The sequence below is a fragment of the Phascolarctos cinereus genome, unplaced genomic scaffold (assembly GCF_003287225.1).
Source record: "Phascolarctos cinereus isolate Bilbo 61053 unplaced genomic scaffold, phaCin_HiC Scaffold_8;HRSCAF=390, whole genome shotgun sequence".
Taxonomy (NCBI): Eukaryota; Metazoa; Chordata; class Mammalia; order Diprotodontia; family Phascolarctidae; genus Phascolarctos; species Phascolarctos cinereus.
In genome coordinates, this window is record NW_027556291.1 from 77,556,267 (window position 1) to 77,572,636 (window position 16,370).

Sequence of the window (16,370 nt, forward strand, 5' to 3'; positions counted from 1 at the left end):
TAGAAACTCGAACTCTGGAAAATGTACTAACTGCTAATGTTTCCTTGAGTATTCCTCAAGAAGTTATACACCCTTAACAACAACAAGAGAAAACTGGGTAACATGAGAGAAGCATGTGAACACCATCACTACCCCCCCCACCCCCCCATCCCCCTCCTTGGCACAGGCTCAGAATGACTGTGACTTCCGGCTGGTAATTAACTTCTTTGGTAATTGACACCAAGCAATGGAGCAGGAGGTTGGGAGGGGAGAGGGAGGAGAGGTGGTTGATTCCAGCAGTTTTAGCTTTCTTCTATTACCCCATCAATTTGTTCTGAATACTGTCATGCAATGAAACCTTTCCCCGCCCCCTGTGGACATCATAGGTGCTGGGATATATAGGCAGTGGCTGAGCAGCCTGGCCACTTGCCCCTGATCCCCCTCTCATTCTGAGACTAGGATCTGGTGAATATCAATTGGCTGGAACTCCCCCATGGGTGGAGGTGGGGGGAAGTACAGCTTTGGGGGCTCCCCTGGGCTCACAGAGCTGGAGTCACTGTGGGCTGCACTGCCCACGCTGGCCTGGGACTCCGAGATTTTCTTCTTCAGAAGCTTCCTCTCCTTGGCCCGGCGATTCTGAAACCAGATTTTCACCTGCAACAGACAACAGTTCCAGATTTAGAGTGTATAGGAAGACAGAGCTAGCAGTAGAAGGGATCTCCAACACCATGTCATCCACATGCACCAGCCCTCCCATCTTACAGAAGATGAAACTAGAACCCAGGGAGGTGGCGTATCTTGTCTGAAAGTCACTCAAGTGTTACAGTGAGGACTGAAACCCCAGTCCCACCTTTGCACAGACAGTTGAAACATCCCTTGGAGTCATGTGTCGGCCCTCATTTCAGAGACCACCTGCACTAGGCCATATTGCCTGTTTGGTCCAAGCTCTTTGCCCAGGTGGACCCTGGGTATGTTTGCAAACATGGTACAGTGTGATAAACCAACTGGAGGGTGGGAAAGTAGGTCTCATCCCTGCCCCTAACATACACCCCTGCCAATTATGGGACTTGACTTCAAAATAACCATAGCACCCTTCACCCATTATAATTCAACATTCCCCAGCTCTACCCCAACCCCCTCAGCCACCAACTTTCTCCATTCTTAAGGAATTGGGCCTCCAGAGGACTGACCACCCAGAGTAGCAGCTGTGCAGGTGGACTGGAAAAACTCCCCCACCACCAGTAAAAAAAAAAAAGTGTATTAATAAAGATGAGTGATCAAAAAACGTGTGGAGACCACTGGCCTAGCAGAGAGCAAGGTACAGACTTAGAGTCAAGGACATGTGGGTTCTTACCTCTGCTACTTAATAGCTGTTTCACCCTAAGTAAGTCATTCAGTCTCTCTGAGCCTCAGTTTCGTCATATGTTGTCAGTCTAATGGTCTTTTTATAAGATACAACATAGTGACCAAACAAGGGCTTCAATGGCAGGAGGTTGGGCAGGATTTAAAGCTGGGTATCTGAAAGAATGCCCAGCTAGCCAAGGGCAAGGGAGCAGAGAAATAGGTGAGCACTCATGGGATTGTGGGCACTGGAGACCTCTGTCTGATCAGAGGGCTTTCAGGATGACCGCTTAAAGGCAGGGGCCTGGAGTGAATGATCTTGAAAAGTTCCTCCCCAGGTCTAGAATCCTAGGATTTCCAGGTGGATTTACTAAGTTAACTTATACAACATTGTTTTGTATCCCAAGTGCCTGGCACATAGTAGGATCATAGATTTAAGAGCTAGAAAGGACCTTAGAGGTCATCATGTCCAATTTCCTTATTTTACAGTAGAGGAAACTGAGGCCAAAGAGATTAAGTTATGGTCACATAACTAGTTAAGTGTCTTTGGCAAGATTTGAACCTAGGTCTTCCTGATTGTGTATCTAATGTTCTCTCTACTGCATTACATTAAGTATCTCTCTAAGAATAGGGGCTTACTAATTGCCTATTGAGTGAATGAACTTCACAACTCAGCTGTGGTAGAAGCACCCATCAGTGGTATGATTTCAAAGAACCATAGGATCTAGAATTAGAAGAGCCCTAGGAACATGGAGTGTCAAAGCTTGGAGGACCTTTAGAACAGAAAATGTCACAGCTGGAAAGAACCTTAAAACAGGGAATGTCAGAGCTGGGAGGAGACTTAGAATAGGGAATGTCAGGGCTGGGAGGGACTTAGAAGATAGAATGTCAGAGCTGGGAGGGGACTTAGAACAGGGAATGTCAGAGCTGGGAAGGACCTTAGAATAGGGAATGTCTGAACTGGAAGGGGCATTAGCATGGAATGTGAGGTGTTTTAGAGACTAGAGCAGGAGATGTCAGAGTTGGATAGGACTCCAGCGATCCCTTACAAATTTGGTCATCTTTATTTCAGAGATCATTAAGGTCATCGCCTCTATACTGTGGTTCAATGAGTTATTGTGACCAAAGCCCAAATTATTCCCTGGTGGCCAGCCTCTCTGCACACAACCAGGCTGGTCCTCAAAATGTCAGCCCCATGATACATGCCCAGGCCTATCTGCAAAGGCTGCTGGGGCACAGTTTTGAGACTTGGAGTCAGCTTCAAGCCATGATGAAGGCTTTAGTGCAAACTCTAAAGGTGCCAACTAGAAAAGTTGTCCCTGAAGGACAGACACTGAATAACACTAAATTTAAACTGTCCAGATTGGCTGGCTACAACAACCCAAGTGAGAGGATTTCAAGCTGGAAAAAATATTACCTAGTTGAAACCCTTTATTTTACAGAGCAGAGAACTGAGATTTGGAGAAAGGAAGTTACTTGCCCAAGGTCACACAGCCTCTAAAGCAGCAGAGCCAGGATTCAAACCCAATCTCTTTGTCACCATATCCTGCCACCGCATCCTTTGCTAAAGCTCCTGTTGACCTGAGCTATATTAACTGTGATGATTAAAAAGGTTCGAGAGGCATAATTTCTGGGTAATTTAATCATTTTATGAATAAGGCCAGCACATTATTAATAAAAGGATGGCCATTTGGCCATCTCTCAGACCAAAGACCTCTCATGGAGGTGGGCTCGCAGTTTAATGCCCTTGGAAGAGTAGGTGTTGCCGAGGGGTACCAATCAACTCTGATTGGTTAACACAATGGGAGGTGGGCTATATTCAAATGAAGGTCTTGGGGTACCAATAATTAGTTGCTAAATACAAGAGAGAAATGTTCATTTCTCACACTACCTTGGGATTCCAGCTCAACATTGGAGCCCAAGCAACTAGTCAAGAGACCAGTCATCAGAGCAGAATCCTGGCATTATACCATCTTTACCGTTCGAATTCCGCTTTGAAAGTTGGCTTGACAACAAGCCAGCTGATGAGACTGCACTTAGGGGAGGAACAGGCTTAATCTAGGCCAGCAGCACCCCCTCCTTCAGCCTGGAGAAACAAATGCACAGAAACATGTCGCTCTGGGATACCTGTCTCTCCGAAAGTCCTAACTGGCCTGCTAGCTCCGTCTTCTTCCGGATACTGATGTATCTGTTGCAGTGGAATTCCTTCTCCAGCTCCAATCTCTGATGCTCAGAATAAACCACCCGGTACTTCTCTTTGGTTCTGGTCTTTCCTGCTTAAGAGAAAGGCAATTCATGTAGTGCTATGTCATTTCCTTAGGGAATCTCCAATCCAACTCATGCTTTCTTTATCATTTCTAGGGGGCTAGGCAATGAGTTTAAGTGACTTGCCCAGGGTCGCATGTGTCACAGTGTCAAGTGTCTGAGGCCACATTTGAACTCAGACCCTCCTGACTCCAGGGCCAATGCTCTCTCCACTGCACCACCTAGCAGCCCCTACTCCAAGTGGTGCTTTCAAAACCCAGAGTACACCCTGTACAATTCCACCTCAGGGTCTTTGCTCAGATTTCCTAGGCTGGGAATGCCCTTCTTTCTCCTCTTCACCTGTTGAACTTCTGCCAATTCAACTCAACAGATTTATTAAGTGCCTACTATGTGCACGATACCTTGTTTGGTGCTGAGGAGAGAGTTCAAAGAAGCTAGTCCTTGCCTGCAAAGAACTTCCATTCAGTCAGAACCTTTAAAGCCCAACTTAATTACCATTTCCTCCAGAAAGCCCTGCCAGATCCTTCTCTTTTCTTCACCATAAGGACCTTCTCATTCAGAAATCACTTAACATTTTCATTTGCATTTTTCTAATGCCCTAGGCAGGGACCCAAGAACTGAAGGAGATGCATTTCAAAGTCCCTATTGCATAGGAGACATAACAGGGTTTTGGATTTCAAATTTTCTCTGGCTCCTTCCTAGCTTTGTGACCTTGGGCAAGTCACTGAATTTCTTTGAACCTCAGTTTCCTCTTCTGCAAAACAGGCAATGTAATAGAGGGGAAAGACTTGGATGCAGAGTCAGGAGAGACCTTGTTTTGTTTGAATCTTGCCTCTAACGCTGAATCTTGCTCTCTCACTTAGCTGTGTGACCCTGGGCAAGTCACTCGACCTCTGAATTTCCTTATCTGCATAATGGATTTACCTCTAAGAGTTGTAAAACCAGAAAAGACTGTATGAAAGCCAGTTTTTTTGTCCCCCTCTCTGGACTTCAGTGGCTAGAAAACAATAACCCTCTTCATACTGCCATTTAAGTCCACAAATAGCCCTTATTTGATACTCACAACATGCCCAGGAGGCAGGTGTTACTATCACCCCCATTTTCCAGCTGAGGAAATGGAAACTCAAAGATATTAACTGACTTGCTCTGAGTCACTTGGCTAGTGAGCGTATGAGGCAGGATTTGAACCTGTGTCTTCCTGACTCCAAACTTACGTACCAAACTTACACCTTGCACTATCTACTTCACAGAATTAGAGTTAGAAACTGGGGAAAGCATTTGGTTTGTTGTTGTCTGTGTTTGTATCTCATCTCCCAGCTCTTAAAGCTGAGCATGCTCAGTTAGGGCCTGGGCTGGGATCTCTCAACTTCCTACCTCCCCAGCTCAGAGCACAGGCTCTGCAAACAGTAGGTACTTAATTCATGTTTGTTCAACAAAGGAATGTCTCGATCAATCGATCGATCCTTCTGGTCCAAGAATCAAGCCATTTTCTCCCTGCCAATCTCTTTTTAAAATATGGGACAGGTGGGGCAGCTAGGTGGCACAGTGAATAGAGCACCGGCCCTCAAGTCAGGAGGACCTGAGTTCAAATCCGGCCTCAGACTAAACATTTGACACTTGCTAGCTGTGTGACCCTGGGCAAGTCACTTAACCCCAATTGCCTTAAAAAAAATAGGACAGGAGAAAAAATGATACAAATAAAATTTTAAAAAATGGGAAAGGACCTTGAAATGTGACTGTTTCTTTCTCCCAGGTTCAAATTTTGATGCCATAGGTACAGTGTACAAGGACATGGGTTTGGATCCAGGAGGGAGCTAAATGACCACCTAACCCTTCATTTTGCAGAATCTGGGGGTCACAGGGGATCTGTGGACTGTCCAAGGTCACACAGCTAATAAGTGACAGAATAAGTAGTGGACCTCGGGTCTTCCACTGAATCTAAGGTTCTTTCTGCTACAACCACCCTCCCACTAGGGAGCTGCCCCTTACTCTGCCCGCTGGGGCCAAGTAAGCCAAGATGCATTCTTCCTGTACAGGACAACCCTTCAGACATTTTAATGAGGATCTGGCCACAACAACTCTGGGTGAGCCTGAATACAAACCACCGAGAGGAAGAATTGATTTCGGCTGCATGCCTGTGGGGTGGGGAGGGGAGAGAGGAGTGGTAATCTGGTTACCTTAACGGCTGTTAAGGGTCTCCTGCATCCAGCTGATGGGGAAACTGAGGCCCAGGAAGGCTAGGTCACTTCCGGACTGAGTAGTGGAGATAGCGTTGGACTTAGAGTCGGAAGGATGGTTTGAATCTCGCCTTTGATGTTACTTCACAGTTACTAGTTGGGTAGCTGTGTGCCTTTCGTAACTCTCTCCACACACACACACTCCCCCCACTCCCCCATTCCCTCTCTGAACTTCATCTTTCTTATCTGAAAAAGGAGGTACTTTTTCCCAAGGATTTTACAATCACTTACAATGATTATTTACAATGATTTACATTCTTCCCTACTGTCTGCTTCCTAGGTAGGCTCAAATGCAGCAGTGGATATGAAAGTCCTTCCCCAGCATCTAAGGAGAAGTTATAACTCTTTCATTCCGGTGGTTCTGCTCTAGAATAGCCCATATCTCTCTGGTCAGGGCATATTTATTCTTAAATATTTTCATGTTGGAGGTTTGCGCTGTTCTCTGAATTGACTTGAGCCAATGATTAAATGACTTTCGGCATTTTAAGGGTGATGACAAGCCTGGGAGGTAGGAGTGAAAGCATTATAAGCTCCATTTTACAGATGAGGAAACTGAATATTGTACTGGGAAAGTGACTTGCCCAAGGTCAGGCAACTGGTATAAATGACAGAGAACAGAAGATAAAGACCGGGTTTGGCATGAGTCAGGAAGATACAGGTTCACTTTCCCCTCTGTAACTCCCGACTAAGTAAGTGGCTCCAGGCAAGCCCCCTAAGAAGGTAAGGTGCAGAACTGCTCTGGTGGAGGGAATTCGTTTCCTCCAAGGGACTTCTCTACACCCCTGAGCAAAAGGCTGGCTGGAGTCCCTAGACTAGGTCACCTCACTCTCAGGCAGCCCCGGGGGCTAACTAGGAATGGGGTGAGAGTGGGTTTGTATGTATGTGTATGGGGGGCGGGGGAGGGTGGAGAGGGGGGCGGGAGCAGCACCTTCTAGCCAAACATTTCCTTTGCCTCACAATAGGGAACTAATTGTTCTTCCCCTCCGAATGGCTTCCCTGAGGACAGATACTTTTTCCTCTTTCTCTTTAGTCTTCTCCAAAGGCAATTAGGCCATTTCCCTCTCTCTTGACCCCTGGAGTGTGTGTGTTGGGGGGGGAGGGGGGAGGTAAAGGCAGTCCTACTCCTACCCCCTCGCCCCTCCCTTCAGCTTTTTGTTAATGGGATTCTTCAGATCTTTCAGCTCCTTTTTGATGTAACTGGTTTGGGGGACAAACTGTAAGGACAAAGACCCCTTTCAAGTGAGTCCCTGACCTCTATTGAGGTGTTAAGATGGAGGCCTGCCTAACAGCCCAGAAGGCCAAACCCTTTGTCCATTGGGGAGCACAAACAATGGATGGGGAATTTACAAGCCCTAAACAAATGTCCCCATGCCCTTTTTATGTCCAGGAACAGGAAAGCGGAGGAAGAGGAGTCCTCAGGGACGTTTCTGGGGTTTGTCATTTTCTTTTGTTGAAGTGACACAATTTCCCCAAGAGCCTCAAGGCCTTTTGCTAAAAGCTGGGCAACTCTGAGCTAGAGTCGAAGCAATGAACAGGCCTTGAAAGAACAACTTTCAGCACCCATGCAGACCTCTAGCAAAGGCCGAGAGTGAGTGAGTGAGTGAGTGAGTGAGTGAGTGAGTGAGTGAGTGAGTGAGTGTGTGTGTGTGTGTGTGTGTGTGTGTAAGTAGTTGACAAAGTCAAAATGGAAATTGCAGATAAAAATAAAACTTTAAATCTGATCTCTTTTCTGGAACTTAACCTCTTGGCTTCTGAACCGGATGTGATCACGCTGCCTGTAATATCTGCCTCACCACAGGGTTGGGAGCTTCAAAGTAAGATTGTGGATTTTAAAGCACTGTATACAGGGCATCACTATATTATTATTATCATATTCCTATTATTTTAACGTCAGATTTGCACAAGGTCATTTAGCTGGTGAGTGGATGGAGGGTGGATTTGAACTCAAATCCCCTGACTCCATCCAGCTCATTCCATTGCTGCTGGAGAACTAAAACTCTTGCTTAGAAAAAAATGGGTGCTAAACATGTTCCCAATCCAATGTTGGCTCATAAGTCATTTAAGGCATGATTATAACCCTCATGCTTCCTTCTGCTGCTTGCAAAAGGCCTTCAGGCTCATTTAGAGCTGGAAAGGATGATACTTAGAACTTGATATTCATTATCTTCAAGGACCCAAGGCTCCCTCAGTGTGGATATTCCTTTTTCCCCTCCCCCTTTCCCACCTGCACCAGATCACAGAAGTGAGAGCCAGAAGGGGGACCATTTCAGAGAAGAGGAAAGTGAGGCCCAGAGATTTTGCCCAAGGTCATTCATTCTAGTATTAAGGAGCAAAGCTGGGATCCCAGCTAAATATTGCATGGAAGATCAACCAATAGGCATTTATAAAGTCCCTATTACGTGCAAAGCACTGTCTTAGGCCCTAGGGGAAGATGATGCAAGAAATGATGCCATCCCTCCGAGAAATGACTATTAGTTTTCCTTTCTGTGGCCCGAGGGGCCACCTGAAGGATGAGTGGTCAGTCCTTCAAAGACAGACTCACCGATCACCTCCAGGCCATCCTACACTGGAAGTCTTTCCAGCTTGGTATGCTCTCCCTCTACCCTCCCCCTCATGGGACCAGAGGAACCCTGGGCCACAATTCTCTATAGAAGACTGGAAGGGCAGTTACTATGTTCACTCATCAGGAAATATAATCTGTCTGTCTGTCGGTCTCCCTCTATGCTCGCCGCCCCCCCCATCCCCTCCCTTCTCCCTTTCATTCTCTCCTACCCCCTGCCACTCAATAAAGAGTAAACATATCCAGGTTTCCAGCCCCAGGGAAGGCTTCAGCTCCGCTCCTCCCTCCCCACCCCAACCTCCAGCAGCTTCTTTGGAAGATAATAAAGACTAGAGCGGGCAGTGAGAACACTCACTCTTTCCGGCTAGGCAATATAAGCCCCCAAGACAGGAGGGACCTGGGACTAGCCAGAGCCAGGCTGCATATCAAAGGCCAGGGAAGTGTTAAAAGGGTCTGTTGCCCCAATCTGGCAGATAAGGTCTCAGAACCCAAAACAAAGTGGGAAAAAAACCAGACCACAGGACTAAGTTGACAAAGAGAAAAGAATTGCCGCTCACTGTCTCTGCTCTCCAGTTCTAAAGGTGGTGTGGAGAGCAGTGGGACCATCTCCCCGCCCCATCCCTGGCCCCTCCTCCCCAACACCCATGCCCACAGCCCACTCTCCAGCTATTCTGACATCTGTTGGCATTCTCCTCTAGCATTTGAGCCATGTTCTTCTCCAAAGAATATGATTCCCAAGAACTAGGCGACCCGCTCCCAGCTGCCTGTTCCAAGTTAATTTGGGAACAACCCAGGGCAGATGTGTTTAACAGCTGTTCTGCTCCCTCTGGTGTAGCCCTTGTATAATGTCACATCTCAGGGTGGGAATGCCCTCCATTCCCTCCACCACCACCCACCTACTTCCATCCTGAACCCCTACTTAGGTATTTCTGGGAATGCTAAGAGGCCAAGGGGAATTCCCACAGTAAGGAGAGATGGGTTGCAGATGTCCTTTAGTGTAGGGGAGACTCATACGCTGTCAGAGTGGGAAGGGCCCTTAGAGACTTATCTCCTTAATTTTGAAGTTAAAGAAACTGAAGCCTAAGGAAGAGAAGGCACTTGCCCAAGGTCACACATCTAGTAAGTGTCAGAGTCAGGACTTGGACCCAAGTCACAGAATCTAAAGCTAGGAAAGATGTCGAAGGTGACCGATTCCAAACTCGTTATTCTACAGAGGAGGAAATCAAGGCCCAGGAAAGGGAAGTGGTCTGCCTCAAGTCAAAGACCACTTTGTTTCTGGATGGATCATTATTATTTCATAACCCCCTCTTTTTCATCATTCTGCTAAAAAATCCAGCCCAATCCAGTGGCATCTGGTTCTCAAGGTCCCTTGCCTAAAAAAGGCTGAACAAGTGGAACAAGTTAGAGACATGTTCAATACAGGAGCTTAGTACGATGGGTAGTCAGAATTCATCAATTACATTTTCCTTAACTTTCCTTTCTGTAAAATGAGAGAGGCTGGATTTGGTGATCTCTAAGGTCCTTCCCTTCCAGATCTGACATTCTGTGTTCTATGTTTTAAGATCTCGCCTAATTCTGACATTCTGTGTTCTAAGGTGCTGATATTCTATCTTCTAAAGGCCCTCCCAGTTCTGACACTGTATGTTCTAAGGTCCCTTCCGACTGTCCTGTCCCATGGGCCTGAGTGTCTGGCTTCTATGATACTGCCCTATTTCTGTCCGAAGTGGCTGATGCACTTGATCAAGTGATGGCAAACCTGAGTTCCAATCCTGCCTCAGGTAACTATAGCTGTGTGATCCTGAGCAAAGTTACTTAACCTGTCCCAGCCTCAGTTTTCCCAGCAGCAGAAGCAGCAGCAATACTACCTCTTACAGTTACTGGCAAGTTCTAGTGAGATAATATATATAAATCAGTTTACAAATTTTAAGGCATTCTATATGCCCTACAATTTTTTCATGGGGACTTAAGGGTAAAAAAAAAAATCACTCCCCAGATAGCAGAAATGGGCTCTCTGTATGTCAGGTGTGCCCCATTTGACCTCAAGGACCTGAACTTCCTTGCTCCTCAAAATGAGGATAGAGAAGGGGTGGGGAACCTTCGGCCTTGAGGCCGCATGTGGCACTCTAGGTCCTCAAGTGTGGCCCTCTGACCGTGTCCAAACTTCTGTGGTGAATTCTGTCAAAGGGCCGAACTTGAGGACCTAGAGGGCCACAAGTGGCCTCGAGGCTACAGGTTCCCCACCCCTAGGATAGGGTATGGGGGGGGGGAAGGCAGGAAGAAGCATCAGTTGTTGCAATGGATGGCATTGAGCTGATGCTCGTTCATACCTGTTCTGTACAAGGGGGAAGTCCTTAGGGTGGGCAGTTTCTCCCTTTCATATATTCAACGGTTTGATTTCTGCAAGTCTCAAGGGCGGGAGGGCCATTAATCGCCAGGTGTAGGGAGAGGAACCAGCTGATTCTGGTCACATTTCTTTATATGGGTCAAACTAACCAGCCTCCAACGTGGCTATCACCTCTGACTTTCTAAGGTTTGGGTCTCTGCCTTTCATCCTCTTCCTTGATTTAACGTGATAAAGGCTAGGATCATTTCTCTGAAATCTGTTGGCTGAGTCCCTTTGTTTCTTCTGCCCTGAAGCCCCCCTGACTATTCTGGGTAGCCTGAGGGGCTTTCATTTAAAAAGACTTCTAGTCCAGGAAGGCTTCCATAAGCTTTCCAGCCACTAGTTTTCAAGCCACTCGTTTTCATCTACAGACTGTGAACCATTGCAGGGAAGGGAGACATTCGACCTGAGTGGCAAGCAATTAAATTAAGTTGATCCTGGCCGGGTTACAGGACTCAGAACCTGAAGGGACCTTAGAGAACAAGAGAATCTGGTGGTTCCAGTGGTTTTTGTTCCACAAACTCCTTTCAACAACAAACATGTGATTTAATATCCTACTCATGATATTCCGCAATTAAAGAATTTTTAGTTCTTTGGCAAAAGAGTTTGCAAACCACTAAATAGGAACTACTGATCCAGGCCAATCTCCTGGTTTAATTTTTTAATCTTATTTTTATTGATCTTGTGTTTTTAGCTCCTCCTCATTCCCCAATATATCCCTCCATCCTGTTGTATTCCTTGAGCCATCCCCTGTAACCGTTTAAAAAAAAAAGGTAACAAAAGCAATTCTGTCACCTCACACAGGTCCAACTGGGTATGTAATGCAACACACCCAAATTCCCTCACCTCTGCATTTTCTCAACTGTTCTCCAAGACCAAGCTTGTAAGTTTGCACTTCCAGCCTAGGTGAGATAGGGAGATCCAGCCTCAAACCGAAATCAATAAATCAGAGGAACAAAGCGTTGGGTGAGGTCTCAGTGAAGGAAGAGCATAAAGAAACGAGGTCATTTTCAGGATGAGGAAACTGAGACCTAGAAGAAGGGAAGTGACTTGACTATGGTTACACAGAAATAGCTGCAGAATTCAAAGGCAGATCTTCTGACTCAAAAATCAGTGTTCTTCCCATATACATAGATTGGGGATATGCAAACACCATCAAGTGTCCCCATTTCAATATGCCCTTACCTTCCTACACCCTTCCCTCACTGGGACCTCACCCAACTCTATATTCCTCTGCTTTATTGATTTCGGTTTGAAACTGGGTCTCCTTATCTCACCCAGGTTAGAAGTGCAGGGACCATTTATAAGCCTTTTCCTGCTCTGGTTGCTACCTGGGCCAGTTTGCCCCTCCTTAGGCAGCCTCCCATTCCCCTTTAACCTCCCCCTCCCCAGGGGCTCACTCTATTGGTGATGGACTTAGTGAGACTTGGTATGGACAACTCATCTGCTATAGCTCTGAACTCCTAAGCTCAAGCAATCTCAGCTCCCCAGTGGTACAGGCTGTATCGCTTTTGTGCGGAGGGGGAGGGCACAGATAAGTGATTCCAGCACTTTAGGAACTCCTCATGTCTACCAATGTAGATTGTGATTTATGGGTGATCTTGCCTTCTCAAACATTATGCTAGTGGACCCTGGGAAGGACTGTGCCACACTGGGAGGGCTTTTAGCAAGAGCCTGTTCTGTCATCCAAACACCATCCTAGAGAATCATGCAAAAGTTCCAAAAACTAGGGGACATTTGGGTATTTAAATAGGACAGTAAGTGTGACAGGAAGATTATCACCAAAGAGGAGTGGGATTAAGGGTAGGTCAGTTATATTGCAAGAACCTCAGATGGAGGGGCAGCTAGGTGGCGCAGTGGATAGAGCACCAACCCTGGAGTCAAGAGGACCTGAGTTCAAATCCAACCTCAAGACACATAACACTCACTAGCTGTGTGACTCTGGGTGAGTCACTTAACCCCACTGCCTAGCCAAAAAAAAAAAAAAAGAAACTTAGATGTAGGTAAGGCCCTTAGCCTGCTGACAGGGTCTGCTCTAGAGGATTTACATGGATGAGAATCACACAGAATGTGAAGGTCCAAGGATCACCAGAGGAAATTAGATCTAGAGCTGGCGGGGACCCCAGAGGCCATTAAAGCCAGCCCCCTCAGTGAACATTGGGGGAAACTGAGGCCCCGAGAGGAGGAAGTGACTTGCCCAAAGTCACACAGCTAGTGGCAGAGGAAAGATGTGAACTCTCTACCCTGGCAGAGAAAGGACCCACACTATGACATCACTGATGCATCTAATTATTACATATTTGTGTGTCCTTTCCTCCTCCCCCCTTGCTAAAGTGTAAGCTTTATAAGGGTAAGGACTATGCTTTAATCATCTCTGCACAATGCCCCCCCCCAAGTTCTTTACCCATAATAGGCACTGAAGAAATAGGAATACCCACACAAATGAATACAGGTAAGTCAAAAAGTTATATACAAATGTTCAAGTTTGCCAAAGAGTGGCACTCAAACCCTTGGTGCAAGTATTGATTCCAAGTGTTGTGCATGGTATATGTTTTCAGACTTTTTTAATGTATAGATGGGTTGAGCTGATTTTTTTCCTCTTTTTCTTATGTACAAAAATATCATTTGTTATATGAGATGGCTCTCTGGAAGGAGAAGATATTGGGGAAAACTAAGATGATTTAAAAAACAAAAGATATGAATAAAACTCACTTTAAAAATAAATATTTGTGAAGCTTGTAGAAAGTAGAAAGAGGGCTTGATTTGGGCACCTGAATTCAAATCTTGATTGTGCTGCTTAGGTGTGACCTTAGATAAGTCCCTTTCCTTCTTTGGGTCTCAGTTTCTTTCTCTGTAAAATGAGGGGTGAGATTAGGGAACCTCTGAGGTCACTTTCCAGTTTGGAACCCTGGAATCCTCTGATCTCTCCATCGGGCCGAGATGTAAGCCCAGGTGTTCTTATTGACCAAAAGGTTTCAAAGTCTTGAAGAGAGGATGTCAGAGTTAGATGGAACATAGAATGCCATAGCAGGAAAGGCCTTTAGAACATAAGAATGTGGCATGTTAGCCCTGGAAAGTGCTGGAAAGTTGGAAATGGAACATTATACACCAGGAATACAGAAGAGAATTGGAAAGAAGCTTAGAATGCAAAGCCTATTTTTCTGGAGCTAGGAAGGGCCTTAAAACATAAAACCTAGAACACCAAAGCTTAAAGGGACCTTGGAGATGAGCTAGTATGATCCACAGATTTTACAGAAAGACAGGCAAGGACTTCCTTCAGATCACACAGCCAGCAAGTGGAAGGCGCCACAGCTATAGAACACAATTCTTCCAACTGTGGTTTCAACTTTTATTTTAAAGGAGAAATGAAGGTCCAGAGATAGGAAGTGACTTCCCCAAGGTCACCCAGCCAGTAAACAGGAGGAAGTAAGCCTACAGAATTCACCTTTTCTGACTTCTAAAATGGTTCAATGCTTTACAATTATTGTGAACAAGTTTGGCCGCAGAGAAGAGCTGAGAAAATGTACTTCTGGGGTTGGGGACAGGGTGGGCTATGTCACACTCGAGTTCAAGCGTACACACACACACACACACACACACACACACACACACACACACACATATACCCCTTTGGGATAGCTTTCAGGTTAGCAGAGGTGAGAGAGAGAAAGAAAAGTGATGTAGGACAAAGGTAGCAAACCCAATGACAAAAACCAAATGATTCCAAAAAGCAATCCTGTTAGAAAATAGGAAAGGGGATGCTTACGGAGTCTTCCCATTTGGCTTAATATGATCATTAAAAAAAGGAAGACTAAGTTCTATAGTAATATCTAGGGCTCTCCCCACGGGAACCTGCCTGCTTCCCCACTCCCTCTTGACTCCTTTTTCCAGATATCATCTTGGGCAAACCAAGTCATTAAATCCATGAATTTGAGAACAAATCTCTCACCCACACATAGGTATTCCATTTAAGCAATAGTTGTCTGCCATTGTGGTAACTGCTGAACTGGATCCCAGGAAAAAACAGATGTAAGAGCATCTTTCTTCCTCTTTCCCCTCCCCCATAAGTCGTCTTCTTAGGGAATTTTTTTTTTAACCAATGGAGTTTAGCTTAATCCTAAAGTCCTCCCAGCTCTAAAATTCTGTGTTCTACGGGATTTCCCAGTTCTGATATTTTATATTCTAAGGTTCCTCCCAGCTCTAAAATCCTGTGTTCTAAGGGATTTCCCAGTTCTGATATTTTATATTCTAAGGTCCCTCCCAGCTCTAACATCCCCTGTTCTAAGGGATTTCTCAGTTCTGATATTTTATATTCTAAGATCCCTCCCAGCTCTAAAATTCTCTGCTCTAAGGGATTTCCCAGCTCTGATACTGGTCCCTCTCAGCTTTGATATTCCCATGAATTACAGGCATTGGTCATTAACATGTCTATTCTTCTAAATCAGGGGTTCCTAATCTAGGGTTCGTGGACCCCAGGGGTCCATGGAGGGATCTCAAGGAACCTGTGAACTTGAATAGGAAAATAATAATACCTTGATTTTCACTCACCTCTAACTGAAATTTAATATTTACTTAAATAATGATTTTAAAAACCAACCATTCTGAGAAGAGGTTTACAAGACTTCTGGGGAGGGAGGTGAGGGTGGGGTGGGGCTGGCAGGGAATCCATAACATAAAAAAGGTAAGATCTCCAGTTCTATAGGGGAAAATCTCAGAGAACTTTACTGAGTGGATTTGGGGACTCACTTTAGCCCCTAGCTAAATAAACATCTGTCCAAGAAACACATCCTATCCACTGTATCCAGTCTGAGGCAAACACCAAAGACACATTAGGGGCAAGAAGTGACCACCACAGTCCATCTAACTAGGGGAAGAGGGGGAGGGCTCCTGTGCTTACCTGCAACATGAAGTGTTTTGCTCATCCAAGGATAGGCACCTCCTATGTTGGGGGGATTGGAGGTGGGCTCTGTGAATTCCACGTTCTCTGGAGGGAGGACCCCGCTGGGCCCAGGATGGACCAGGTTGCTGTAGTCAGTGGCTCCATATGGGGCTGGGGTTGGGGCCAGGGCCAAGACCTGGGCCAGAGTCTGGACTGAGGAAGGCTCCACCACAGAACTGGAGGGTCCCTCTCCATAGGGAGCCCAGTCCTCCCTTGGAGGGCCATAGGTGGACCCCCAGGACCCAAGCCACTGGCCATGGCCATCCAGGTTGGCCATATGAGAATAGCTCATGCTGTGCGGATAGGCAGGGGCTGGGCTGAAGGCCTGGGCTGGCAGGTGGCCACTGCCCCCGCCTATGCTGCCCCCACTGCTTCCCATGCTGGTACCTATGCCATTGCTGCCCAGGCTGGCGGACCTCTGGGATCCTGGATGCATCTTGCCCTCCTTCCTCACGAGGCAGCTCCTGTGTGTGGTGGCTTGGGGAATAGAGAGGCTCTTCCTATACCATCCTGGTGCCTCTTTGTGACCCAGCCTTCCCAATACCCAGAAATGTAGCGAGCTGCCCCCTAGCTCTAGAGGTTGTCAGCCAACCTTCAAGTGCCCTCCTTTGCCCAACATGACCAAGCAGCCTCTGTCTCCAGAGGCCTGGGAGCAAGGCTAACGGT

General features: G+C 46.3%; 1 protein-coding gene across 1 annotated transcript; it reads right to left on the reverse strand.

The window, feature by feature from the left end:
* Nucleotides 1–423: 423 nt before the first annotated feature.
* LOC110203613 (homeobox protein CDX-4-like) lies at nucleotides 424–16,140 on the reverse strand. The gene is made up of 3 exons (XM_020980106.1): nucleotides 15,663–16,140; nucleotides 3,448–3,593; nucleotides 424–633 (listed from the first exon to the last, which is right to left on the reverse strand). Exons 1-3 carry the CDS (start codon nucleotides 16,138–16,140, stop codon nucleotides 424–426), a joined length of 834 nt encoding a protein of 277 aa, XP_020835765.1.
* Nucleotides 16,141–16,370: the final 230 nt, after the last annotated feature.

Bases quoted from the DNA above. Each gene is read 5' to 3' on its own strand.
- LOC110203613 (XM_020980106.1), bottom strand. From the start codon at position 16,140: ATGCATCCAGGATCCCAGAGGTCCGCCAGCCTGGGCAGCAATGGCATA. The intron at 3,594-15,662 runs GTAAGCACAGGA...TCTCTTAAGCAG, and splicing joins CAAAACACTTCATGTTGCAG to GAAAGACCAGAACCAAAGAG. The intron at 634-3,447 runs GTATCCCAGAGC...TGTCTGTTGCAG, and splicing joins TAGGACTTTCGGAGAGACAG to GTGAAAATCTGGTTTCAGAA.